Here is a 27,679-nt window from a genome sequence, read left to right as displayed (position 1 = left end):
GGTCCAGTCGCAAAGGCGTTGCTTTATATGGAAAGGATTCTAGAAAGATCTGAGGGGCTCTATATAAGCAGCTTGCTCCCTCAGATAGGGATTCTTTGGGTTCTTTGGCTCTGGGCTTTTTGTTGCTTTCCTTTGGCTCTTTGTGATCTGGCCTTTGCTGCTTGCTGTGGGGCCCTGCTGGGTCAAGGGGATACCTGCTGGGTTAAGGAGATACTGCCTGCTTTATTGAGCTGCCTATACAGAAAGGGAGAGTGTTGTTATTGGAAAAGATGAAACTGGCTATTAGGTGGTAGTTTGGGAAGGGAATTGTACTTACTTGGTAGACCTTGTATCCTGAACTCCTTGCTATACCTATCCCCATACTGCTTTCCCTTACCCTGAATGGTGTGCAATGCAATCTTACCTTGCGCTGGAACAGGCAGGCCAAGAGGCCTGCAAAGTATCCAGCGCAAGATAGTGGCCCAAAGTGGCTCAGCCAGAGGTAAGGGGGAAACTCTTTCCCTCGCCCACAGCTCCAATGGGTCTCCTTGGACTTGCGCCATCTCAGCTTGGATTGCGCCCTTAATTAATAAATGTTTGGCTGTTGTTAGTTTTCAACTCTTCACTGGTACCTGTGTCCATTTCTTCCTCCGGGAACATCGAGGCCTGGCTGACAGAGACTTTGGGTATATTTCTGTCGTTGACAGAATCCTGGAACACTGGGAGCATTTTGTTAACATTCCTATGATTTTAATGCAGATAATTCCACGACATGTTTTAGGATACCCAGTCATTTCTTGCAAGCGGTGATAGTGCCTGTTGGGCCTTTCCACTGCCCCAGTGACCTTTCCATTGCCCCATTGCATGTCCCAGAACTCACCCAACCCTCCGTCGTGGCTGCATGTGGTGGAGAAAGATCAGTCATCCGGGGCCAGCTGTCTTTCAGGGAAGCTCACCTGCTGATCTTCTCATCAAGGAACCTCCTGAAAGCATCGGCAGAACCTTGGTGTTACCAGTAGAGAAGACACAGTGGTGTCAATATGCATGGCGCTTTTCAGAGTTTCGCAAGGCACGTCCCTGCCCTGAAGAGCCTCCACTCTGAATTCCCCCCAGCAAGGAGAGAAGGTGAAGGGAAGGAAGCAGAAGGTTAATTTGGGAGGAATGTGAGCAAATGATGACTTAAGGCAGTAGTCCAAGGGCTTCGCGGAAAAAAGGTGGGTTTTGAGAAGGTCTAGGAAAGTCATTCCTCAAATATGGCAATGCTTTAATTCTTCTCATCTCAGTGCAGGCAATGAGAAAAAATTAAACAACCCCCCACCACCCCACCCCCACAATCTGTTGCCAGCACAATCGGCATTGTGAGCATTTCTCCTAATGTTTTTTCATACTGTTTATTTTTTTTAACTTAATTTCTCTCTCCCACTCTCTCTCCCCCTGGACCAGGACCCAGGGATGACGTCCAGCATCTGAGAGAATAAAAACTTCACAGGAAGGAATGCGACTACATAAATAGCAAACCACAGCCGCTGGACGGGGCAGGGGGTGGAGTGGAGACAAACCTCACAGGTTAACTTATTCCCCAGGAGGGAAAAAAAAGACTTAAAAAGGTACACAACCACCCGTGCATCCTGAAGATTCAAAAATGACGGCCATTCCGGGCTTCGTTTTTCTGCTGAGTGTCTGTACCTTTGCATCAAGTCAGATGCCTGGTGGAAGAGGTAAGTGATATACTGTATATATATCTATAAGTTACCATAATTGTCTCTTCCCCCCCTCCCCCTGCTGTTCTCAAGTCAGGAGTACTTCATTTCACCTTATTTTAAATCAATCAATGTGGAATTGGTTGTGTCTGGAATTCCCCCCCCCCTCTGTTCTAGTAAGGTTCCGCTCCCCGAAACAAAAAAACAACCTTTCAAAACAAACCAATTAAGGGACATGCTAAAGATTTACAAGATCATAAATGACATGATGAGAGGAGATAAAGATATATTCTCCTTCTTGCCTATAGAGAAAGATATTTTCCCTATTGTCGTACTAGGTCACCCAATGAAATCTGAATAGCAGGCGACTCAGGAGAAATACATTTTTTTCAACAGGAATTAACTTGGGAAACTCACTGTGGCAATGGTTACAGGCTAGGCAACTTTAAAGAGGGATTAGACAGAGTCACTAAGAAGGCAATCGGTAGCTATTAGCCATGATAGATAAGTGGAGCCTCCATGATCAGAGGCTGTGTGTGCTAGATTCTGGGAACAGACAATGGGGGAGGGTTGTTACCTTCGTGCCCTGCTAGTTAGTTGCCCGGGGCTGCTTGGAAAACAGAATGCTGGAGTAGATGGAGCTTATCTCCTTTTCACATCCTTTTTCTGAAGATCTGGTAATCTAAATTATAGGTTTCTATTCCAATTGCCATGTCCTATGACTCTTTGTTAATAACGAGAGAGTATTATTTGTTATTAATAAAGAAGTCAATATGCATGGTGCTTTACAAAGGCCAAGTGGACAGGTGCCTTCTCTGAAAGTCCCTTCCATTTAAAAAATCTAATGGATGCAGGATCCCTCAGTTGAGGTTTTGGGGCAATGGGTATGGTTGTCAACTGTTTTTTCCTAGCAAGGCTCCTGTGCCCCTTTACAGCTGCATGGTAAGCAGTTATTCAGCAGGCAGATTTTCTGGGCATAGGGATACTGTGACATCAAGAGCATCTCCTGCTGAATTCCTGCTGAATTCACAGCTGCTGAAAGCACAGGAGCTCTGCTAGGGGGAAATGTTGATATCTTATTTACTTAGCTAAATCAGCCCTCCATGTTTAGAGGCAGCATATCCCTGAAATATACAGGGAACACCTCTCTTCATTGGAACCTGCTGGTGGGCTTCCCAAAGGCAACTGGCTGGAAACAGGATGCTGGAGTAGATGGATTGTTGTAGTCTGATCCATCAGGATTCTAGCAGGAATATTCCTGTGTTTTTGGGGCAGTTTTGATGGTCAAAATGGAGCAAAGTGTTGGGGGGGGGGCACTAGTTCTTTCTCTGTGGGATCTGTGACCTAACAAGCTTGAGTTGATGGCCTAACAGGAACAGACTTGTAAGTGAACTTCCAGGCAATTTAGCTTCTGGGATGGGTGGATTAAAAGCTGCTGAGTCCAGGGCTTAAGTGGTGCTGAGGATTGCTTGTGTAATTACAATTGTACACATACCAGTTAACCCTTATATACCTCTTATAAGAGCAGCAAGTCTGATGAGGGGGTTAGTCACCCCACATTTGAGGAAAGGCTGTGAGTAGATGAACCAGCTAAACTGGATTAATACTCCATTCACTGGTGCAGAGAGGTTATTTTAACTGCGGAGGGCAATATTTAAGAATGTCAGAGCCCTGCTGGATAAGGCCAAATGCTGCCTTGTCCAGCAGCTTGTTTTCCATTTATCCAAGCCTATAAACAGGGTGTGATAGCAGCATATTTCTCCTCCTGTTGCCCCTAGCAAGTCATATCTAGAAGTAGACTGCCTCTGAGGAAGGAGGTTTCATTTATGGAGAATTATGTTGGACCAGAACAAATACTCCACCTTATTGGGTAGCCTGCTTCCCACAATGGCAAACCACCTATCTCCAGGAAGCCCATAAGCAAGGTATGAAGGCAGTAGCCTTCTCCCACTGTTGCCTCCTCAGCAAGTGATATTCAGAGATAGGTTGCCCTTGAACGTGGAGATTCTTTTTAGCTATAATTAAGAACATAAGAGGAGCCCTCCTAGATCTAACTAAACAGTTCATCCTCTAGTCCAATATTCCATTTGCCACCATAGCCTACTAAATATTTCTGGAAAGCCTATAAATAGTGCCTGAAGGCAAACAGCCTTCCATAACTGTTTGTTCACCACGATTAATTCAGGGTGACTTGTTCCTGTACATCAGGGGTGCCCAAACCCCGGCCCTGGGGCCACTTGTGGCTCTCGAGGACTCCCAATCCGGCCCTCAGGGAGTCCCCAGTCTCCAATGAGCCTCTGGCCCTCTGGAGACTTGCTGGAGCCCGCGCTGGCCTGATGCAACTGCTCTCAGTATGACAGCCAACTGTTCAACCTCTCACGTGACCTGTGGGATGAGGGCTCCCTCCACTGCTTGCTGTTTCACATCTGTGATACAGCAGCAGCAGCAATGGAAAGGCTAGCCTTGCTTTGTGCAAGGCCTTTTATAGGCCTTGACCTATTGCAAGACATTCATTCATTCATATACGTTCCATCTCTAATATATTCATTTATGTAAATTTATTCAAATTTGAAATGAAGATTAATTCTTTTTTTCCCAGCCCCCGACACAGTGTCAGAGAGATGATGTGGCCCTCCTGCCAAAAAGTTTGGACACACCTGCTGTACATGGAGGTGCCATGACTAGTGTCCATAGATAGATCTCCCCTCTTTTATGAATTTATCTGTTTTCCTTTAAAAGCCATCCAAGTGAGTGGCCATCAACTACATTTTGTGGAAATCTGTTCCTTAAGTTAGTTCTGCACTGTGTGAAGGGTTTGCTCTTGTCTACCTTGAATCTCCTGCCAACCTGTTTTACTGGATGACTCTGAGATCTAGCATGATGGGAGAGGAAGAAAAACTTTTCCATGCCCTTTCTCCACACCCGGAATATTTTGATAAACTTCACAAATTTAATAGGTAGATCTTTGAGTTACAGGGCAAAACATATTTCTTTTGTGTTAACCATTATAAGGAATGCAGGGGAAGGGTTTTATGTCTCTGCTTGAAACGTACGTGTGTGTGTGTGTGTGTGTGTGTGTGTGTGTGTGTGTGTGTGTGTGTGTGTGTGTAAACATTCTAAACATATGAATCCAGTTTTCTGTCAATCATACCTTTGGGGTTTTTATCTGTATCATTCTCAGTCTTCAATATTGCCATTTTGATATTGTACACCACTATTCTACATGTTCTGCACTCAGCAGCCAATAAAAATGACCAAATTTAAATGATAATACTCCTCAACAAGGCACCAACTTTGAAATGTTGTCAGTGCGCAAATGCCTGATTGATTTACAAATCAGTTGAGGGGCAGAGAATGGGTAGATAGGCACCTCTAGCTCAACCCAGCATGGCAGCTTTTTTTTGATGTTCTTAAGTTACATAGCACGCTCTGATGCTCTTGTTCCTTTGTAGGAGGGGACCTTTCACCCCAGATGCTGTCAGAGATGAGAGAAACAAACCAGGTGCTGAGAGAAATCACAGAACTGTTGAAACAGCAGGTAAGTAAATTTGAAATTTGAAATTTATTGTGTAACCATAGGTCATTACAATGTTTAAAAGCACCATGCTACAATAGATACAGATAGACAAAGACATTACAGCCTTCCAGACACATAAAATAAAGCAAAAACTTCAGCCACAATCAGGATCTTACCAGCTAATAAAGGGGATAAAAAAGTTTAAGTTCAAGCCAACACAAAATTATCTCGGATTTTCTTTGCCACAAAAGCAAAGATAGCAACTTTGTAGGTGACGTCAGGGTCAGAGTCTGCAAGAAGCCAACAGATCAAAGCTAATGTAGATCTCTCTTGGAACTGAGAGATGATATTAGATAAATATTTTGATCTGGGTAGCTCGTATAAAGGACATTTTAATAATGAGAAAGTAAGGTAAGCAGGTAAGTAAGAAAGGGCACATTGGTCACTCCACTGCAAGGACCTAAACAAACAAAAAAAACATATCTCCATCTGCAACTGCAGCTGGCAATTTTGCTGGTGCCCATAGGAGGACTGTGGTAGAAGAAGGGGTCATCTAACTCTCTCTGAGAAAGTGGTCTGCAAAACTGGGGACACCACTGAAAAGGTGTGCCCTATGCCTGCCATATTAATGGCACAGGTGCCCAAGGTGTGCCTCAGATGATGAATGATGCATCTGGGGAGGAACATCCAGGAGAAGACAGTCCTCTAAGTATCTAAGCCTCCAGTTACTTAAAAGATAAGAATTGGCACCTTGACATGAGCCCAGAAACAAGTGGATAGCCAGCTATGGCAGCTAAATTGAGCCTCCCTGTTCAGATGCAGCATAAAAACATCTGTATAGGGCTTTCTGAGTGTGCACAGTGCTTAGTGTGTATGATCTGGATGCAATCCTTACAACAAGGTATTATTATTCCCTTTTCACCACCTCAAAGCTGAGGCTGAGAGGGAGGGACGTGCCTCAGCTCCACTGGCGAACTAGTGGCAGAGGTACAGTTCCAACTCCTGATTTTGCAACTGAGTCTCTCAGCCACAGCGAGGCAACGGCTCTCTGTGTAACTCATGAAAACCAGGTGCTGGGTGACAAACAACTGGAGAAGGCACATTGGGCTAGAATGGATGCTTGGTCTGTTCCAGTAGGGCGTTCTTCTGTCCTTGTGCTTTAGAGATCAAGCAGTATCTGGGGGTCGTTTGACACCCCAGGGATGTTTAGTTCTTGGACCTGCCCAAGTCTGCCTAGTCTGGCTCTTTCTTGTGTAACACCGCATTCCAAACTTCTGCCTCTCCCTGCCAGTTAACGGGAAAAGCAGACCGACCCTCTGTGCCAGGACAAACTGTGCAAAGCGTGGGGGCTTCCAATATGTTACTCTCACATTTCAGACTGAGGTCTTCGCTCCCCTCCCCTCCGTTCCACCTCAAACTGCGTTTGCCTAAAACGAAGTCAGACAGGCCTCTCCCTTTTTTCTGGGCAGCTGAGTTGTCTCCCAGAGGCTGGCCGGTACTAGAGACAGAATGCTAGACTAGGCAGAGCTTTGGTTTCATCCATCAGGGCTATTACATTTCTCTTAAGAAGAAATATGCTGTATATAGCCCCATCAATGTACACGGCATGTAGCCCGCAGTGGAAAGACAAGTCCTTGCCCTGAGGGACTTGCAGTCTAACTATTGCTTTGCTATTATTTGCTGCTATTGGTTTTGATTTAAGTTGATGGTTGTTTTAATTATTGTTATCATTGGCCACTTTCAGTTGCTTGTAACAAAGATAAGATGGGATATAATTTCTAAAAAGCAGAATAAACAAATCTTCCGAGGAAGATGGGCCTTTAAACAGTTATTAACTGTGACAGCGAAACAAAATCTCCATGATCAGAGCAGATTAGATTAAAATTCTTCCCAAATATACCAACAATTGCTGAAACATGCACTGGAAAAAATGACTGTAACCTCCCCTGTTTTTTGGTTGGATGAGGCAATTGCCTTCTGTAGACCCTTCCTTGTTTTCCCTTGATTAGAAAAAAAGCATTACCAAATGCAGAAGCAGAAAAGGGCCACTGGCATGAACAAGTTTTTAAACCAGTTTAGTTATTTCCTCTTCCCAGAGAACCCTGGAAGCTGTAGTTCTGAATGGAGGTCTCAGTGTTTTTAACGAGGGAATTCTTTGCACCTGAACTTTTGAAGCTGTTTTAAGCTGGCTGAGGGCCCAATCCTATTCAACTTTTCAATGCTGATGCAGCTGCAGCGTAGCCCCCTTACCACAAGGAGGCCTCAGTGACAGCCCCTTCGCCAGAGGATGTAGCGTATGCCCTGTTGGCACGGCTGCATCAGTGCTGGAAAGTTGGATAGGATTGGGCCCTGAGACCATTGGTCCAGCTGGCCCTGCAACATCTACTCTTTACCATCAGCTCTCCAGGATCCTTCCCCATCCTGCTGTTATCTGAATGGAGATGCAAAAGGTTGAACTTGGGTCCTGGGGCGTGTAAAGCACAAGCTCTGTGACCATATGCTGTGGCTGGCAGTGGTTCTGCAAGGCCAAAAAGAGCCTGTCCCAGCCCAAGCACTGCTCCACGCTTTCAGGCCTTGCTTTGCAATTGTCAGGGATGATAAGCTTGTTTTCATGTTTAAAATTTATCTAGGTCAAGGAGATAACGTTCTTGAAGAACACGGTGATGGAGTGTGATGCTTGTGGTAAGTTGCTCTTTCTGAAAAGGGTTTGTGTGAGTGTGTGCATGTGGGTGGGTGTGGAAGGGAGAGAGAGGCAGACAGTGACAGAGAGAATCTGCACCATTTTTTGTATGAGGAGAAAGAGAATGAGGCTCTGCCTAGCAATCCCAGCCCAGAACTCCTTGCCAGCGTAGTGATAGGATCCTGCAACCATTTTCCTCTTTGTCTCTTTCCTCTCTGTGGTAGGGTAGATGGCCCTACCACAATTCTGGGGGGCTTTAAGGGTGGCAGAGCAGAATACTGTGTGTGTGTGTGTGTGTGTTCACATTACAGACCTAAACTGATTTAAGTGTGGTGACCCAGAGAACTCTTGCTCTGTGACTGGGCGAGGCTTAGGACCACACTAGTTGTGTGCCTAAATGTGCAATGAGGTCCAATGTGGGGGTGGGAAGGGAGGTTATCTCTTTCTCTTTTTAAAATTTGCATTTGGGGGAATGCAAAACTTAGAACTGCAACAAGGGAACTTTAGTGCTTTGTTCCGTCATAGCTTTATCTCAGTTGCTTCCCTCCCTTGTATTATTTTTAATTTTTCAAAAATGTCCATTGAAAGTCAATGACATTTTCCTACAAAAACTCTAAAAGAGAAATATTGCTTGGGGATACAATTGGGATCAAAACTGCAGTGCACTAAAGCCCCCCTAACCTCCCACATGTGATTAGATTTTGCAGCCTTTCCATGTGCTGTTAATAATAATAAATAATATTAACTCCTTTCAGCCACAGTGGGCATTTCACTGCATATCTGGCCTTAAGGATTTTTTCTTAACAACCATCTCAGGATTCTCACTAAGTGACAGTTTCCAGGATTCTTTGTAGGAAGGCAGGATTGCTCTATATACAACTGATACCAAGTCTGTAGCATTCCTTATGCTGAGACAGACCTGATGTACAGAGGGCACACATTCCTATATCCAGTATGAGGTCCCGCTGCATTGTGCCTTCTCCATCTTGGGGCATCCAGATGTTTAGTCTGGGTTATTCTGACATGTTTGCCCATCTATTTGCATATTGCTCATCTGGGATTACGCTGCAAAGGCTTTCCGTCCCAACCGCAACTCATTACATCCTGGTTCAAGTTATTTTTCAAATAGGTAGATCATCTGAGAATCCTTGGAGGCTTACTCAGATGTGACCTGCCTTTCCACCTTCCTTTCTGCTAAGGACAGAAGATGGCAAAGAGAGCTGAATATGGGTTCTTTTTTGTAGTGTGATTTTTGTCCCATCTCCCAGGTGCTTTCAACCAGCTGTGTAACAATCCCAAGTTATCTCCTGATAACATCACCCAAGGCGTGGGCTATAATCGCCCAGGAATGTGTAGCTGGGTGCGCCCCATGATGTTCACCTGGCTGTAGCTGAAGCTCAAGCAAGGCTAGCACTGGGTTTCTCAAACTCAGTGACTATAACTGAAAATGGCTGAAAGAGCAAAGTGATGAAGGTCAAGTGGACAGTCAATGTATTGCTGTAATATACAGTAATAGTTCCCTCTTTTGCTTTTTAAAAATTACGTAAGAACATAAGAACAGCCCCACTGGATCAGGCCATAGGCCCATCTAGTCCAGCTTCCTGTATCTCACAGCGGCCCACCAAATGCCCCAGGGAGCACACCAGATAACAAGAGACCTCATCCTGGTACCCTCCCTTGCATCTGGCATTCTGACATAACCCATTTCTAAAATCAGGAGGTTGCGCATACACATCATGGCTTGTACCCCATAATGGATTTTTCCTCCAGAAACTTGTCCAATCCCCTTTTAAAGGCGTCTAGGCTAGACGCCAGCACCACATCCTGTGGCAAGGAGTTCCACAGACTGACCACACGCTGAGTAAAGAAATATTTTCTTTTGTCTGTCCTAACCCGCCCAACACTCAATTTTAGTGGATGTCCCCTGGTTCTGGTATTATGTGAGAGTGTAAAGAGCATCTCTGTCCATCCCCTGCATAATTTTGTATGTCTCAATCATGTCCCCCCCTCAGGCGTCTCTTTTCTAGGCTGAAGAGGCCCAAACGCCGTAGCCTTTCCTCATAAGGAAGGTGCCCCAGCCCCGAAATCATCTTAGTCGCTCTCTTTTGCACCTTTTCCATTTCCACTCTGTCCTTTTTGAGATGCAGCGCCCAGAACTGGACACAATACTCCAGGTGTGGCCTTACCATAGATTTGTACAACGGCATTATAATACTAGCCATTTTGTTCTCAATACCCTAACTAATGATCCCAAGCATAGAATTGGCCTTCTTCACTGCCGCCGCACATTGGGTCGACACTTTCATTGACCTGTCCACCACCACCCCAAGATCTCTCTCCTGATCTGTCACAGACAGCTCAGAACCCATCAGCCTATATCTAAAGTTTTGATTTTTTGCCCCAATGTGCATGACTTTACACTTACTGACATTGAAGCGCATCTGCCATTTTGCTGCCCATTCTGCCAGTCTGGAGAGATCCTTCTGGAGCTCCTCACAATCACTTCTGGTCTTCACCACTCGGAAAAGTTTGGTGTCGTCTGCAAACTTAGCCACTTCACTGCTCAACCCTGTCTCCAGGTCATTTATGAAGAGGTTGAAAAGCACTGGTCCCAGGACAGATCCTTGGGGCACACCGCTTTTCACCTCTCTCCATTGTGAAAATTGCCCATTGACACCCACTCTCTGCTTCCTGGCCTCCAACCAGTTCTCAATCCATGAGAGGACCTGTCCTCTAATTCCCTGACTTTGGAGTTTTTTCAGTAGCCTTTGGTGAGGGACCGTGTCAAACGCCTTCTGAAAGTCCAGATATATAATGTCCACGGGTTCTCCCGCATCCACATGCCTGTTGACCTTTTCAAAGAATTCTATAAGGTTCGTGAGGCAAGACTTACCCTTACAGAAGCCATGCTGACTCTCCCTCAGCAAGGCCTGTTCATCTGTGTGTTTTGAGATCCTATCTTTGATGAGGCATTCCACCATCTTACCTGGTATGGATGTTAGGCTGACCGGCCTATAGTTTCCCGGGTCCCCCCTCTTTCCCTTTTTAAAAATAGGCGTGACATTTGCTATCCTCCAATCTTCTGGCACCATGGCCATTTTGAGGGACAAGTTGCATACCTTAGTCAAGAGATCTGCAACTTCATTCTTCAATTCCTTAATATCTCTTAAAAACACTTACTGTCATTTGTAAAATTCCAATGTTCCTCCTAAACTTCCCCCTAACGAGAAAGATCTCCCTCAGTCAAATAAATAGGCATCCAAAACAACATTGGAAATGGGGCAGGGGAGAAATGGGGAACTTGTTTACATGAACTGACACAAGCTCTGATGTTTGACCTGAAAAAATTTTGGTAGGCTGACAGCTCAATCCTGAGCTGCCTGGCACGCAAAATTGGCTGCCGCTGCATCTTGTGCTCACCAGGCAGCCGCCGTTACCGCCTCAGGAGAAGTGGACTTTCGTCCCCTTCCCCCAGGTAAACCTTTTGTCACGTTTGCGAAAGTGCACGCCGGTGGTGAGCTGGCGTGCGAAGCATAGGATTGGGTGCTCAGTCAACTTAACAGTGTAGGGGATAAGAAATAAAGAATGAAAAGAGGAGGTTTAATTAAAAAAACAACAAGAGGATGTAGATGTGAAGGGAAGACAGAGCAAAAGAGAAAAGTATTCAGGAGACTGGCAAATGTTTTCAAAGAGCTCAACCCAGGCAAAGGGAGACAAAAGAGTCCTGGTGATGCCTGATAAGACAGAAGCCTTGCAAGGAGAAGGGAAACCATGGAAGAATTCAGACTCACTTGATCAAAAGAAGGATTGATCTTTTTTGACTTTCTTGGACAGGCATGAATACGGGAGCCACCGGCCCTTCAATCAGTGTGACCACGTTTAGCAGATGTTACCCAAACCCTTGTTTCCCCGGAGTGACCTGCACTGACACCCCCACTGGCTTCCACTGTGGGGCCTGTCCTTTAGGCTACACAGGCAATGGGACCCACTGCACTGACATTAACGAGGTGAGGGCATGTGCGACCCCTTTTGGAAACAATTGAGAACCACCTCTTAAAGCTCCAGGTCGCCTTCTCCCTTGAGCCTGTGGGCTTCTGTTCTCAGCTCTATTCATCCCTGAAAGGGCAGAATTGTTGTTGTCACTTGCAATAACTAAGACTTATTTTTTCAGTGCACTGCAAACCCTTGCTTCCCCCGAGTCCAGTGTGTCAATACAGCCCCTGGTTTCCATTGTGAACCCTGCCCTGCTGGATACAACGGGCCAGTGCTGGAAGGAGTTGGACTAGCATTTGCCAGGGCTAACAAGCAGGTAACTCCTCTGATAGTGCTGTAGAATTATTATTATTATTATTATTATTAGATTTCTCTACTGCCTTTCCCTAGGCTGAGAGCCTGGTGCTACAATAATTTTACACTTGTATAGTGCTGTCTGAGGGCCCAATCCTAGCCAACTTCCCAGTGCCAATGCAGCCATGTTGCACTCCCTGAGATAAAGGCACAAATATTCCCTTACCTTGATGAGACCTCCATGACCATGTCCCCACTGCAGGATGCATTGCACACCCCATTGGCACGACTGCTTCAGTGCTGGAAAGCTGGATGGGATTGGGCCCTGAGTGTGCAAAGCACTTCACATTTATTATCTTGGGAATCAGTATGGTTATCCCCATATTACATCTAAGAGGGAGTGGCTTGCCTAAGGCCTCCTAGTGAGTTTATGGCAGAGGCAAGATGCAAACCAGGGAAGTCCTGATTTGCAGCCCAGTCTTTCCATCACTGTTACACCAGTTTATGGGCCTTGCTCTTTTGGAGAGGGGGAAGTGTTTTCCTTCCCAGCTTTCCATTTCTTGCTATTTCTTTAAAATGGAAGTGAGGAGCCAAGTGAGAGCCTTCACTCAACATTTAAGTAGCTAAAGGCCCAATCCTATCTCATTTTCCAGTGTGGGTGCAGCTGTGCCCATGGGGCATGCACTGCATCTTATAGTGGGGAGGAAGTCACAGAGACCTCCTCAAGGTATGGGAACATTTGTTCCCTTACCTCAAGGCTGCATTGCGACTGCACCAGTGCTGGAAAGTTGGATAGGATTGGGCCCTAAAGCCACAATCCTGGGTAAACTCATCTGGGAGTAAATCCTACTGAACTCAAGGTGACTTAATTGTGAGTAGACATGCATAAGATTGTGTTGTAGGAGTGCACTTCAATGTGCCTTACCGCTGTTCAGTTAACGCTAGTGTTCAGAGGACTGTTGGTGAAACTCGGCCATTGGCTTCTGGCCCCAATGGTGCTGAAACCTGGGCTCTCAGGTCCTATGTGCCAGTCCACACACACATAAGAACATTAGAAGCTGCCTTGCGCTCAGGTATATTGGAGTCCTTCTAGTTTGGTGTTACCTGTTTTGATTTGTAGCTACACTCCAGGCCTCAGGCAGAGAGAGCCTTTGCCAACCCTGGAACCCAATATCCTTTGACCTGGAGATGCCAGGGATTGAATCTGGGATTGAACTGAGCACCCATTTGCAAAGTGGGCGCTCCGCAATTGGCCCTCCCTGTCAAGTGATTACTCAGCAAGTTTTGGAAAGGGTATTCCTAATTGCACAGCCTTTGTTACCGTCCTCTCACCCTCTCTTTTTCTGAACAGGTCTGTAATGACATCAACGAATGTGAATCCGGCACTGCCAGAACCTGCGTCCCCAACTCCATCTGCATCAATACCCGGGTAATTATCACCAGTTACCATAGCTGAGATGAGCCCAATCTCCTGTCTTCCTTCTAGTCTCACCTCACCAGGCTTCTCTCCATTGCGGAAGAGGAATACTAGGGTGCTAGGGGAACTGTTTCCAGCACAGACAGTGTAGTTCTGCTCATGTGGACAATTCTCCTAAGCCAGTGGTTCCCAAACTTTTTCGACTGGCGGCTCCCTTGACCTACTGGGCCATTGGTCACAGATCCCCATTAGGATTACAATCCTATACGTTATATGGGGCAGCGGATTTTTCACTAAGGTTCTGTGGCTCCCTTGGCTGGTTTCTGCTGTTCCCTGGGGAGCCACGGCTCACAGTTTGGGAACCACTGTCCTAAGCCCACCTTCTGCCTGATTCTTTCCCATTTACTTTCCATCACAGGAAAAAATTATCAGCAACTGAACACACAGACCCTTGCACAAGCTAGCTGGCAGGTTTCAAGATGGGGGTGTGCACCCCATTGAAATCAATGGGTAGGAGCCCCATTTGGCTGCACATCCATAATGAAAGCAAAAGAAAGCGATTGGATTTGGATCCACCCCAGGATGTGCAACCTTTTGGCAACAGTGGACAACAGCCATCTTTAAATGTGCATCCTGTTGAAAGCAGTAGATGGAGCTTGCATTTGGAATGTATCCTGGTGCACATTCCATTAGAAGCATTGGGTGTTGTCAGTGTCCAGATGCACATTCCATTGAAAGTAGTGAGGGTCAGTGAGATTGAATCCCACTTGAATCAAAGGACAACCATCAACATTTGGATGCAAAAGTTCAGATGCATCTATGGTCAGTTGTGATGTGCATCCAATTTATGCTTGTAGTTGTGAAAAGCAAAACAATACCCAAGATGCTCAGGAGGGCTACTAAGGAACAGAAAAGCAACCCAGAGACACACAAACCCCCCTCACACCCCCAAAATAATAGACCAGGTTTCATGCAAAAGAAAATCTAATTGATAATTTAAGAATTCTCACAAATGCCAACAACAGATTCTGTTCTGCAAACAGGGTTCATACAAGTGTGGGTCTTGTAAGCCCGGCTTCGTAGGGGACCAAGTTTCTGGCTGCCGAAGCAAGACTGAGAGGCGGTGCCCCAATGGAGAACTTAGCCCATGCCATGAAAAAGCAGAGTGCATCATCGAGCGGGATGGGACGCTGGCTTGCGTGGTGAGAACAAACTCTTTGCTGAATCCTAAGCAGGCCGAGCACCGGTGCTGAGCTCCTATGCTGGCACTGGGTGTCCCAAACCTGCTGTAAGGCACATCCACAGCACCCAGAGAGGAGGGGCTGCTGGCGCTGGGCTAGTGCCAGTCCGTGCTGAGCCTCAGCAGCATATGGAGGGCTGGCTGGTGCTCCTGCAGTGCTGGCTGGGGGAGTATTTTTGGGATGGGGGGAGGCGAGGTGTGGGCTGATGGGGTGGGGGGGGTGGGGAGAAGAACCAGCTCAGGACTAGCGGAGCTATGCTCTGTTGTATCCTATCTTCCATGTTGGGCTACAAAGCCTGACAGGGAGGCTCTCAAGTCTGTGCAGGCAAAATAGCTTGAGAAGCCCCATTGTGGAGCTGGGGCTTTCCCCTGGGGAAGGGGATGGAAGTCACTTCCCCCACAGAGACCTCCAGCAGCCTTGGAGGTGCCGCTGGATGCAGCAATAGCCATTTTGGTGCCACTGCGCCCAGCAGAGCCACCAGGGATAGGATTGGGCTGCCCGACTCAGATTTATAAATAAAGTTGAAATGAATGCTGTGCACACTTGAAAATTGAAGGAGGTGGTTCTTTGTCCCTACACAGATCAAATTTTGCCTTGCATGTTCTTGGAACTCTGCAATTCAAATTTTTCAGATTCAAACCATGTCTGGAAGAAAATGGAAGCACGTACACCGTCCCAAAATTGAACACCACCTCAATGTTTTCCAAACAATTTTCTGATAGCAGAACTCAAGAAGCTCGTGTCAAAATTGGCAACATTTTATTTCTTTGTTTATTGTGTTTCTATCCTGCTTTCTCTCACTGCAAGGGGCATTTGGAATTAAACATTCAGAAGTCATATTTGAAAATTGGGAAACGGGAGGTATAGCATTTGAAGGAAAATGATCCCCCTTTCCCAGCTTGTTGTAAAACTTCAATTTCTACTTGCACATTTAACTGGACTTGCGAATTGAATCTCAAGGTGGTTTAAGAGGTAGCCTACATCATTCATCACCCCCTCCACCCTCTGTTTTTCAGTGCATTGTTGGTTGGGCCGGAAATGGCTACATTTGTGGGAAGGACACAGACATTGATGGCTTTCCTGACGAGAAGCTTCGTTGCACTGACAGGAGATGTCGCAAGGTAAGGGTTTGTTCCTTTTGAGTCTGCCCACACGCTCTGTCAGCTCTTAGGCCATGAACCAGGCTTTTGGGTTGTGGCATTCTTCATTTGCGACGTGTTGCACACTCTCCTGCATGCATCTTGAATGCACTCTGCAGTAAATAGTAAAATAAGCTCCAGTTAGAGGGGACAGTTCAAAGCCATATCTCAAGATATGGGACTTTGGCATTTCATGCCTGCCATGCAATCATGGGGCACACTGCAAATCAACAACAAAAAGATGAGGTATTTATATTAAATGAAAACTCCCATCTTTCTTCCCACTTCAGGATAACTGTGTGACTGTTCCCAACTCTGGGCAGGAAGATGCAGACAGAGACGGGATCGGGGATGCCTGCGACGATGATGCTGACGGAGACGGAATCTTAAATCCAGAGGTTGGAACTGTGATTGTGAAGACGCTTTCTCAGTCCACTTCTAGGATCACTGTTGCAGGGTGGCTCTGTTAATATTGGCCTCTGGCTTCCCAGGCTCTTCTTTGCCCAGCAGATCAGGGTCCAGTGATTGGACCGTGCTTTCCAAGCAAAGGAATTTCTTCTAAGGATTCCTGTGCACCTTCAGCCTCTTTCGCAGCATGGACTTGACATATTTTCAGTGGTGGTTCCTTGCAGCACTAATAAGCCAAGGATTTGTCTGGGACAGAATTTTGGGGTGTAAACTGTTCAGGATCATATCAGACGGAATTCTTTAAGGTTTCAATTATTGACTGGCATCAGGTGTTCAGCTAAGCAGCATTGACAATAGTTACAAGCATACAATATAATAATAATAGCATACAATAGTACAATAGCACACAAGCAGCATTGACAATAGTTCATTCAAGAACACTTAGCAGTTCATGCTCTCCTCCTTTGGACACTGTGTGCCATGCATACATGTGATTTTCTGTACCAGAAATATCAGATCCAGTGTTTTCTAGGAGCCCAAAAGGTTTAAATATTTGGACATAGTCAATGAAAGAACATAAAAGGGGCTCTGCTGAATCCAAACCTAAGCATTCTGTTTCCAACAGTGGCTGGGCACCAAGCTTCTGAGAAGCCCGCAAGCAGGGAATTAACAGCTCTCACCCATGCGCAATAATAAGTATCCCAAAGTACACTGCCTTTGAATGTGGAAGTTCCATATGACTAATGCGGGCGAATAGCTGTTGATGCCTCCCATGAATATGTCTAATCTTGTTCTAACATAACAAGCACATTTAGAGCACAATCCTTTTTTGTTTGTTTGTATCCTGCTTTATCTCCCAACTGGGCATTGAAAGTGGCTTATAGCTACTTCTACCTGGCCTTTCCCCTCCTAATTGGGAGATGCTCCAAGTGGCAAACAATTATATTAAAATTAAATGTTAAAATCAATGGAATAACCAAGCATAAGCAACAAATTAACATCAGAGTAGTAAAATTACAGAAAACATGATCATCAGCCCCCCGCGATCAAAACCCCCAAAGCTAAGTGAAGCAATATATTTAAGCAACTCTTTCCAAAATGAACTGAGCAGCTCAAGCTGAGTTTTGCGAAGGAAATGAGGAAGAGGGCTAGGTTGAAAAGCCCACCCACACCCCTTCCAAAGTCCACCCTCTGTATCCTACCACATGCTTAAATATACCATAAGTTATTGTTCTGATCACTAAATGTAGACTCTGTATTCAAAGGCAGTCTGCCTTTGTGTACCAGGCACTGAGAACAAGCAAGAGGATATGTCTCTGTCCATCCTGCCCTGCTGCTGAGCTTCCTAAAGGTCTCCCATGGTCACTTTGGGAAACGGGATGTAGGACAAAACAGGCTTTTGATCTGATCCAGCAAGGCAACTTTGGAATTCCTCTCCCTCCCTGACTGCCGATAATCTTTCCCCAGGACAACTGTGTGTTTGCGCGCAACACAGATCAGCGTAACGCTGACCAGGACAACTTTGGCGATGCTTGTGACAACTGCCGCAACGTGAAGAACAATGACCAGCTCGACAGTGACAGAGATGGGAGAGGAGACCTGTGTGACGATGACATGGATGGAGACAGTGAGTGTCTTTGGTGATCACCAAATCTACCCTGGCCCGTTGATTCAGCCTTGCTGGTCTTCTTGGAGTTCCCTCATTTAACCAGATCTGGGTGGTGGCACAATCTTCACGCAACATCCTTGCAGGTCAAGCCCTGCTAGGAGAATTGCATCCTGACCATGAGTTCTTTATGCCCTTCCAGAGATTAAAAATATCATTGATAACTGTGTGAGGATTCCCAACCCAGACCAGAGGGACAGTGACAGGGATGGCGTGGGAGATGTCTGTGATAGCTGCCCATTCATCAGTAACCCAGACCAGGTAAGTGCAGAAGGAGGAGGCCCTGTGGCATCAGGGGACTTTTACAGGGGAAAAGTCCCTGCCATTCTGGAGGCCAGTCATTTGTCAAAGCTGCATTTCCGGGAATGTAGGGGTTCCTTGTATTTTGTCTATGAAATCAGCCATGGCAGACTCACTTCCCCCAAAGACAACTGACCCCCTGCAGCAAATCTTTCCCAATAATGCACAACTTCAAGGGAGCAGTGGTGGTGTGTTCCACGGCTTGCATGTGTAGGACTATACCAGTTTGTTTTTTTAATTTATATTTCAGCCTAGATCATCTTCCAAAGCAGCTTACAATTATAATGCACACCAAGGTATAGACATAATAGGAATCTGTATAGCAGACTCTCGATCTCCTGGTAGTTGGTGATTCAGTCTGGATGCCAGGCTCTTCCCTCCAGAGGGTGGAGGCAGAAGCAGCTGTAGGTGGAATCGGGGACTGGATAATCCTTCAAATGCCAGTCCACAGGAGCAACTGATCAACAGAAAAGCTTCCTTACAATTGCAGAGAATTTTATATGCTATTGCCCAAAAAGAACAGCTATCCAGACCAGGGGTCTCCAAACATTTTGGCCAGAGGGCTGCATGAAATATCTGGCACAGTGCTGAGGGCCAGAAAAAAATTTAAATATAAAATTTAAATAAATAAATTAGAGATTAAACTAAGATGAATGAATAAATGAATGAGTGGGCTCATTCACTCAGCCTCTCTGGCCCTCAGAACACCCTCCAGATGCAATTGGAGCACAGCTCTGGTCATGTTCAGCTGATTGTTCAGTCCTCTTTCAGGGGACAAGAAGCTGGCCGCAGGCCGGATAGAGGCTCGCTGTGGGCCGCATCTGGCCCCTGGGCCAGGGTTTGCAGACCCCTGATCTAGACCAATACACAAACACACTGCACTCAGAAACAAACAAAATTTATGTGCCAGTCCTAAATATTTTTGTATGGGGAAATATTTTGAGTGAAGGAGAACTTCAGCCCACAAATATAATGTCCCTTTTGCAAATCTGCATAATTTAGTTCTAATAATTTTAGGGGCTGGGGAGTGAGCGAAGAGCTATGTATTGTGAGAGAGAACTGCTCCTTGACTACAGAAAACCTCAAGACCTAGCCTAGCCATGTCTACTCAGAAGTAAGTCCCATTATAATCAATGGGGCCTATTCCCAGGAAAATGTGGATAGGATTGCAGCCTCAGCCGCACACTTTGGCTTCTGATATTTCAGAAAGTATTAACCGGGCATAAGGTCTAGAAACTTGGTTCTGCAAAAATGAAAACTTTGATTCTAAGAAAACAGAATTCTCTGTCAGTTGCACATTTGGAATACCAGATTACATACAAAATTCTGTTTTCTTAGAAATATCTTACCAGATTTTTTTTTTTTTTTTTTTTTTGCCAAAGATGTTTGAACAGATTTAGGATATTCTGGGGATGCTGAATCAAAAAAATGGCATTAGTCTTGCTCAATTGGCTCTAGTTTTGGGGATGCGGCATAGTCATCTTACATGCTGATTCAAGCAGCTTCCTCATGAGGAAGTTGAAACCATGGTTTCCTAACGAGGAAGCTGCTTGAATTGGCATATAAGGTGGTTATGCCAAATCCCCAAAACTAGAGCTAACTGGGCAAACCACAGCACATTCAGGCACCTGCAACACTTAGTGCTTTGCACCCTCTCTAGCTATGTCACTGCTCCTCACAACAGAGTGAAAAATTCCAAGCCTAGGTTTGCTATGAGAGTGACTTGCAGTTGTGATGGAAAGCTTTTGGTTTAATTAACTGTTTGGTGTTTCTGTTTTTCTTTAGAAAGACACTGACCACGATCTTGTTGGCGACCCCTGTGATACCAACCAGGACAAGTAAGTTTGGAGCCTTCAGTTTGGTAACGTCTCTTAAAGATTGCTCACCATTAGACATTGGGGCTCCGTAGAATGACTCTCTGATGCAAAAAGGCTCACAATGTATAAAAGAAGATGAGACACTGATTGAAAATCTCTTCTTTAGAGGTTTTTTTCTGCTTCCAGGCAACTAAGGCTGCAATCCTAACCACACTTTCCTGAGAGTAAGCCCCATTGAACAGAATAGGACTTATTTCTGAGTAGACCTGGTTAGGATTGTGCCCTAAGAGCGCAATCCTAACTTGGACTGGAAATAGGCAAGCCAACATGCCTGCACTGTATTCTGCACAAGTTTCAGGAAGCCAGAGGCTCAGCCAGGGGCAAGGGGAGAGCCACTGCAGTCCCAATGGGGCTACTCAGATCCGCTTCACCTCAGGAAGTGGCGCAAATTCAAGTGGCCTAGGACTGCCCTGGGCTGCCTGGATTTGGGTCAGGATTTGGCATAACTCCCAGGTCCTGGCCCCGCCTCCTGCTCCCCACCACCCATGGTCCCACCCTTCTTCCCCTTGCCCCTAAACATCTCCCTCCCACTCTCCTCCCCATCCCTATGTTGGCTGAGCTGGGCTGATGCAACTCACCCTCTCCCCAGGGCCCTTTGTGATAGTCCCAGGTCAGCGCAAGGGACTTGTGTCGGCCCAAGTCCAGTTTTGGATTGCCCCCTAAATGATTTTAGGTTCTGGTTCAGTTCTAGTTTGCTGGAAATGCCACACACACACCCCCAACAAGTGTTGAGGTTCATGTTCTGGTTTGATTAAATTCTGTGTTCACATGCTCTCTCTTTCCCAATTTACATGTCCTTTGTTTGTACCAACTCTCTCTCCTCTCTCTCTGTGCCAGAGATGGGGATGGTCACCAGGATTCCAGGGACAACTGCCCAACTGTGCCCAACAGCTCTCAGTTGGACTCTGACCGGGATGGAATTGGAGATGAGTGTGATGATGATGATGATAATGACGGCATCCCTGATCAGAAGCCCCCAGGCCCTGACAACTGTCGCCTGGTGCCCAATCCTGGGCAGGAGGATACAGATAGTGAGGATTCCTCTTGGTGGTCCTAGGAGGCCTTCACAAATGGCTTTGGAAAAAGACCAGCCATGTTGCCCTTTTGTGCCCACTATCTCTCACCAGTAATCTGGCCAAAATCAACCCTAAAGGGAAATGTTGCAGGCTAACACAGCATAGGAGATGTTTTCAGAATTTACCTACTTCCAAATTTCTCCTGGAATTTTGGAGTTCTAAGTTAGCTGATCTCATTTCCAAAGCAGAATCAATGCTATAGGAAACCTCCATTGTGCAGTTGCTCAATTTCTGAAACCTGTGAGGAATCGCATGCATGTCATGGGCAGCAGGGCTTCTCTTATTCCACCTCCAAACTTTGAAGTGTTTTTCTCATTCATTCCATTTGTGCATGGAATATAAATATTCAATATAAATATTCCCAGGCAGCTTGCAAGAAGCAAAATGCAAGAAGCTCCAGGCACGCTAGTCTCTGTAGATGCATGAGGCTGGTGGTTCCTCTTCATCCAAGCAGGATGCTTCAGGGGTTTATGGGAAGAGCTAGGGTCAAAGGAGGCACAAGAAGACCTTTGATAATGGAGTTGTAGCTTGGTGGCAGAGCACTTGCTTTGTCAGCAGATCTCAGGTTCAGTCCCTGGCAGCATCTTCAAGAAGGGCTGGAAAAGGCTCTTGTCTCATATCAGTCAAGATGGACAATACTGATTCAGCCTAGCTCAACGTAGCTTCATATGTGCATTGGTAGAAGATAGTTGAACCTCCTCTCCCCGCCTCACAGGAGATGGCATCGGGAATGCCTGTGAAGATGACTTCGACAGTGACCGGGTGATCGATCGGATCGATGTCTGCCCTGAGAATGCAGAGGTGACGCTGACCGATTTCCGGGCCTACCAGACTGTGGTGCTGGATCCAGAGGGAGATGCACAGATTGACCCTAACTGGATTGTCCTCAACCAGGTTTGTAGTTGCACAGGTGTGTACGCTCATTCATTTTTGTCACAGGTGAGCTCAGCCTTCAATTCCAATATTTCACCATGTGGGAGGACGCTTCACACCAATACCCCTGCTGTGCTTTGGCCAGAGACTCGGAATGCTTGCAGATTGCAAGGCATTCTGGGGCATGACTCTGCTTTGTGGCATGATTGGAAAGTGTCGGTGAGCCCCCCACTTGAGTGTGTTATTGAGCCTGCCTACAGAGCATGACCAGATATCCTTTTTTTTTTAGCCTTGTGTCCTAGAAAAAAAATGTCTGCCTTTTCTCTGTGAGCAGACCCCCTGCAGGCAGCACATAGCCTTCTTGTAATTATTAAATTATGTGTAATAAATTATATGAAATATAATTTTAAATTTAATAATAAGAAATATAGTGTTTAAATTAACCACATGAAATCAATATATGATTGTTCTTAGTTTTTATCTTGTCATCTCCTACATTTTTCTTGGATTTCCTACATTTTCGGGTGTCTTGCCCTCTTGCGATTATGACACATGGTTACCTTGTGCCTACTGTAAAATTGGTTTCATAATATGTTTTACTTAAAGTTGCCGTGTCCAAGAACCTGTCAACAACTTTAAGTGAGAACTTGCTGTATTCATTTTGTATATAACTCTAAGATTGTTCATAGTTGAAGAAAAATTTTTGCAAGTGTGTTATTAATTTAGTATACAATAAAAATTGTAACATAGTATAATCATAATATAATGATATTGCAGGGCATGGAGATTGTCCAGACCATGAACAGTGATCCAGGCTTGGCTGTGGGTGAGTGATATTTTGCTCTAAGAGGAAGCAGTTGGTTAACCTAAGGGGAATTATCTATTCTCTCAGAGTGTTGAAGTGCAGAGACTGGTACAGGGTGCAGAAACTCTTGCTTCTGATTATCAATTCAGTTAGTTAATTAAACCATAAATAAAACATTCCCAGTCTTCCTGAGTGGTGTAGCTAAGGGAGTGCAAAGGGTAGTAACTGCACCGGGCAACAAGCTTTAGGGAGGCAACAACCTGAGCTTGACGGTAGTGGTCAAAGATGTGAAAATCGTGGTATTTTCAAATAATACCACATTATATACCATTCAATGTGGAATTTAATGCAGAATGTAATGAAACAAACCACATCAAAATACCTCTATTCTATCAAAAGTTGTAGCCAAATAACCAGAAAATAAAAATACAACTGCATTCATTATGTAACAAACTGGAATTTCTTAACTCAAAACAGTCCAATGAGACTGATTGTTCTGAGAGCCAATTAGATGTTGTTGTGATACAGCAGGGAATGGGGGGAGGCAGCAGAGCAAGTGGGCAGCAAGCTACTTGAGGGAGGAGGCGGATTTTCCCCCATTTTCACTTTTTTAAAAGCCCAGGTGTGACGTCACGCCCGTGGCATCATTTTGAGCTCTGCGCCAGGCTCCATGATTGCAAGCTATGCCACTGTTCAGGGATGCCTAAATCGACTGTAAAGTGCAAGGATGATGCCTGTTCAAAACTTAGGGGCAAGAGGGCTGGGTACAAGTTCTTTGAGATCATGGCTTCATTGCCCTATGCATTTGCCCTATGCAATGGTAAATGCATTTGCCTTGCTATCTAGAAAGGCAAGATCTATCTGCTGCTAAGGCTGTGCTTATGTGGCTGGAGCATGGAACAAGCATAGCAGGTGACATTGGATGCACAATTCATCTGGAAATCTTAATTTTCAGGTTGTTTTTTTTAAACTTAGGCTGCAATCCTAACCACACTTTCCTGAGAGTAAGCCCCATTGAACTTCTGAATAGACATGGTTAGGATTGTGCCAAACATATGCATACGTTTTTAGTCCCATATGCTTGGAAGTGTGTGAACAATGTCTGTAGAAAGCTCCGGAAGAGGTGACTTGCACTTCTGCTGCTCAAGGGTGCAGCTTCAAATCACTGACTGCCTTTGCTGATGACCAGCAGCCCTAGAATAAATTGTGCAAATTTATCTGTTTGCATCCAACTCAACATTTGGCTGCCTGGGTGTAGAACTGTATGGGCTCCTGATTCCACTACCTGCTGACATCCCCAACCTTTCCTTCCTTGGTTGAGGTTACACTGCATTCAACGGGGTGGACTTTGAGGGCACCTTCCATGTCAACACGGCCACGGACGATGACTACGCTGGATTCATCTTTGGCTATCAGGACAGCGCAAGCTTCTATGTGGTGATGTGGAAGCAAATGGAACAGACCTATTGGCAAGCCAATCCGTTCCGGGCAGTGGCTGAACCTGGAATCCAGCTCAAGGTCACTGGTATCTTCTTTCTCAGTCTCCCCAAATAGACCGCTCTGAGAATGAGAGACTCAGCTGGTCTGTGTTTTTATCCTCCCATTTCAAATCTGCTATCTGTCTGCCAAGTTCTCTTTCATTCTGTACCATTCAAAGAAGCTGTTTCGCCAGCAATTTTCAACCTTTTTCATCTCACAGCACACTGCCAAGGCACTAAAATTGTCAAGGCACACCATCAGTTTTTTTGACAATTGACAAGGCACAACGCACTGCTGGTGGGATGCCCCTACTAATAAACGACCCTCCCCCAAATTCCCCTGGCACACCTGCAGACCATGCGAGCTACACCAACGTCCCACAGCACAGTGGTTGACAGTCGCTGCATTCGAGGCAAGGTTGGCCTGTCCATGAAGTGACGTGAAACCATCTCACTGAGCAGCAAAGTTGGAGGGGCAGTGAACAAATGAGCATCCGGCCAGTTGTTGGCTGCCCTCTCCAGCCTGCTGCTCCAGACAGAGCTCCAATCCTCCTCTGGTTTGTGGCAGCAGCACCAGCCCCCTTTTCCAGTGCTGCTGGAGGCAGAAGGGAGGAAAATTTGTTTTAAAAAAACAAAAAAAAACCAGCCACCACTCTAGATCACTTCTCCCAACTCACCTGGCTGCTTACCAAACACTGAGTGGACTGACAGGGGGGAGCTGGAGCCTGTCTCTCCCCCCCCCCCTTCTACTTGACTGACTTGGAGCGGCTCTTGGTGCCCAACCTTTGTACAGCTCCTGTTTTGAAGGGAGTGGAGCATGCTGGATTCCCAGTGCACTAAGCCCTGTTCATCGCAACAGACACAGCACAGAGGAGGGTGGCTGTGTGCCAAGGGCAGCTCCATGTAAGCAATGGGAAGGGGGTGAACACTTCCCTCCCCTTTTATCCACCAGGGCAGGGTGCTGTGCACGTTTGCAAAGCAAGATTTGGGTGGTGGGAAGGCCCAGGCTGCCCCTGGCTAGACTTGTTCTATGTATAGGCTTGTGCCCAGGAAAATAGAGCTCCACAGTGGAGGAATGACCAGAGATAACCAGCTCCCTTGCAGACCTGACTGAACGCACGGTGGAATATGTCCCTGGCTGGCCTGAAACCTCATGCCTGTCTCTTAGTGGGTCCGAGATGTTAGCAAGCATTGTAGGTCTCCACTGCTGACATTCTCCAAACTCCTTACACTTTTCCCAATGTGACTTTTCTCTTTCCACCACTCCCCCAAACACAGGCAGTGAAGTCCAAGACGGGACCCGGGGAATACCTCCGTAACTCACTCTGGCACACAGGTGACACAGCCGACCAGGTCAAGCTGTTGTGGAAGGACCCCCGGAACGTCGGATGGAAAGACAAAACATCCTACCGCTGGTTTCTGCAACATCGGCCGCAGGTGGGCTACATCCGGTAAGCGGCAGGACCAGCTGTGCGCAGCCAGAGAGGCTCTCCAGTTTAGCACCTCCACCTGGAGGTGGGGCTGCAGCTTGGTGGTAGAGTGGATGCGTGTGCCAAAAGCCCAGCTTCAAACCCTGGCATCTCCAACTAGGGCTGGGAAAGAGCTCTGTCTGACATCCTGGAGAGCAACCAGTATCAGTGTGTAGACAACACTGAGCTAGACAGCCAGGCAGCTTCTTGTGTTCCTTGCAGTTTGCTGTTTCTTTCTGCAAAGATGTTTAAGAGTGTTTAGTCTTAGTTTTTATTTTTATTTATTTCCAAGGTGATCAAAATGTCCAGGAATACTCAGGTGGATGGTCTTATTTCAACATTATCTTTTTAACCTGGGTTTTAGTCCTTCTCTTTTAAAACTGGGCTTGGAGGAGCATCAGAGCTATCTTCGGTGCTCATAGCCTTACCCTACAGTGCCAAGGGTGGAAATCTGCTGTGACCCTTTTGCCTCTTTCCACAGAGCTCGCTTTTATGAGGGCCCTGAGCTAGTTGCGGATACAGGTGTTGTCCTTGACACAACCATGCGAGGGGGCCGGCTGGGGGTCTTCTGCTTCTCTCAGGAGAATATCATCTGGTCCAACCTGCGATATCGCTGCAATGGTGAGTGGGGCCTGGCCAAACCTTGCCTACCCTCTTTGGAGGCAGTGGCCCTCAAAGCTGTCTTAGCTGGTATCTTAGATACACTTTAAAGTGTGGTCCAAGGCTGGACAACAAGCACAACCCCCAAGGAAACAAATTGAATTGCAAGTTGGCTTGAGGAAGAGCCTAATCACACCCAACTTATGAACAGGTGACATTGTAGCGTAAGCTTCTGTTGGCCTGGGCCCAGCTTACCTCTCTTTGGGGGTGTTTTATGGAATGCCCCACAACTGTGATATGTTGACAGTTTGAGAGACAAAATGCCTTTATGACTTTGAAAATTGAGATCATGACTTCTGGGAACCCTACAATTGTCGCTCAACTTACAGGGAGGAAGGTATGACCAACAGCCCTCTTCTTTTCCTAGCAGGACACCAATAGGAGCAACTTCACACTTCACAGGGTGGGGTGCTATCTAAGCTGCACCCTGCCAGGGCAAATTGGGAAAGCATTTCTTCTTGCAGTTGTGTGACTTATGCTAATGCAATTCCTCTTTAGCAAGAGATGCTCTCCTTCTTGTCTCCTAACCCAACATTTTCTCTCATGTGCAGACACGGTTCCTGAAGACTATGAGTCCTACCGGACCCAGCAAGACTACTAACGGCCCTGCCTTAAGGGATTTGCCCAAGAGACTCTAGCTATGTGTGCGCCATTACTTTCTGCACTCTTGCAATATATTGAGTTTCAAACAGTTCCACAGTGCTCGCTGTGCCTGGCCCTCAGGCTCTTGTCACTCCCTGCCTCCACCTTCCTCTCTCCAGTAGCTGGTGTGACCATCTCAGAAACCTCCGTGAGATCATTGGGGGAAGAAGGAGACTCAAACACAGGACCTGCACATTCCCTTTCTACGGTGCTGAAGAGCAGCTGAACTGGCAGTTCCCAAGAGTGGGCTGGGCCGCTCTAGTGTTTTGTGAGGTGTTGGCGGTTGGGAGGGAGAATGGGATGGATGGTTAATAAGCCATGGGAATTAATTAGATGGCACTTGGAAGCCCAATTACCCACTGAGAATGTCTGTTGAAACTGAGTCAGCATCCTAAGCTTCTCTCTTCTATTCAGCTTCTGCTGCTGAGAAATGGCAAAAGGCCCACCCCAGTACAAACAAATCAG

The 27,679-nt window shown here is 46.2% G+C and overlaps 1 protein-coding gene across 1 annotated transcript; it reads left to right on the top strand.

Moving 5' to 3' along the window:
* Window positions 1–1,503: 1,503 nt before the first annotated feature.
* COMP (cartilage oligomeric matrix protein) lies at window positions 1,504–27,679 on the top strand. The gene is made up of 19 exons (XM_066636396.1): window positions 1,504–1,697; window positions 5,132–5,217; window positions 7,827–7,878; window positions 11,711–11,883; window positions 12,048–12,185; window positions 13,515–13,592; window positions 14,624–14,782; window positions 15,838–15,942; window positions 16,251–16,358; window positions 17,836–17,995; window positions 18,177–18,295; window positions 20,120–20,172; window positions 21,049–21,242; window positions 22,003–22,181; window positions 22,938–22,986; window positions 24,287–24,483; window positions 25,722–25,894; window positions 26,394–26,533; window positions 27,124–27,679. Exons 1-19 carry the CDS (start codon window positions 1,622–1,624, stop codon window positions 27,171–27,173), a joined length of 2,289 nt encoding a protein of 762 aa, XP_066492493.1. The 5' UTR covers window positions 1,504–1,621; the 3' UTR covers window positions 27,174–27,679.

This window comes from Tiliqua scincoides, chromosome 8 (genome assembly GCF_035046505.1).
Source record: "Tiliqua scincoides isolate rTilSci1 chromosome 8, rTilSci1.hap2, whole genome shotgun sequence".
NCBI classification, from domain to species: Eukaryota; Metazoa; Chordata; class Lepidosauria; order Squamata; family Scincidae; genus Tiliqua; species Tiliqua scincoides.
The sequence above is the reverse complement of the archived record's forward strand: the minus strand, read 5'-3'. Positions and strand labels throughout refer to the sequence as shown.

Coding starts and splice junctions, on each gene's coding strand:
- COMP (XM_066636396.1), top strand. CDS start 1,622: ATGACGGCCATTCCGGGCTTCGTTTTTCTGCTGAGTGTCTGTACCTTT. Junction 5,218..7,826: donor CAGAACTGTTGAAACAGCAG/GTAAGTAAATTT, acceptor AAATTTATCTAG/GTCAAGGAGATAACGTTCTT. Junction 26,534..27,123: donor CCTGCGATATCGCTGCAATG/GTGAGTGGGGCC, acceptor TCTCATGTGCAG/ACACGGTTCCTGAAGACTAT.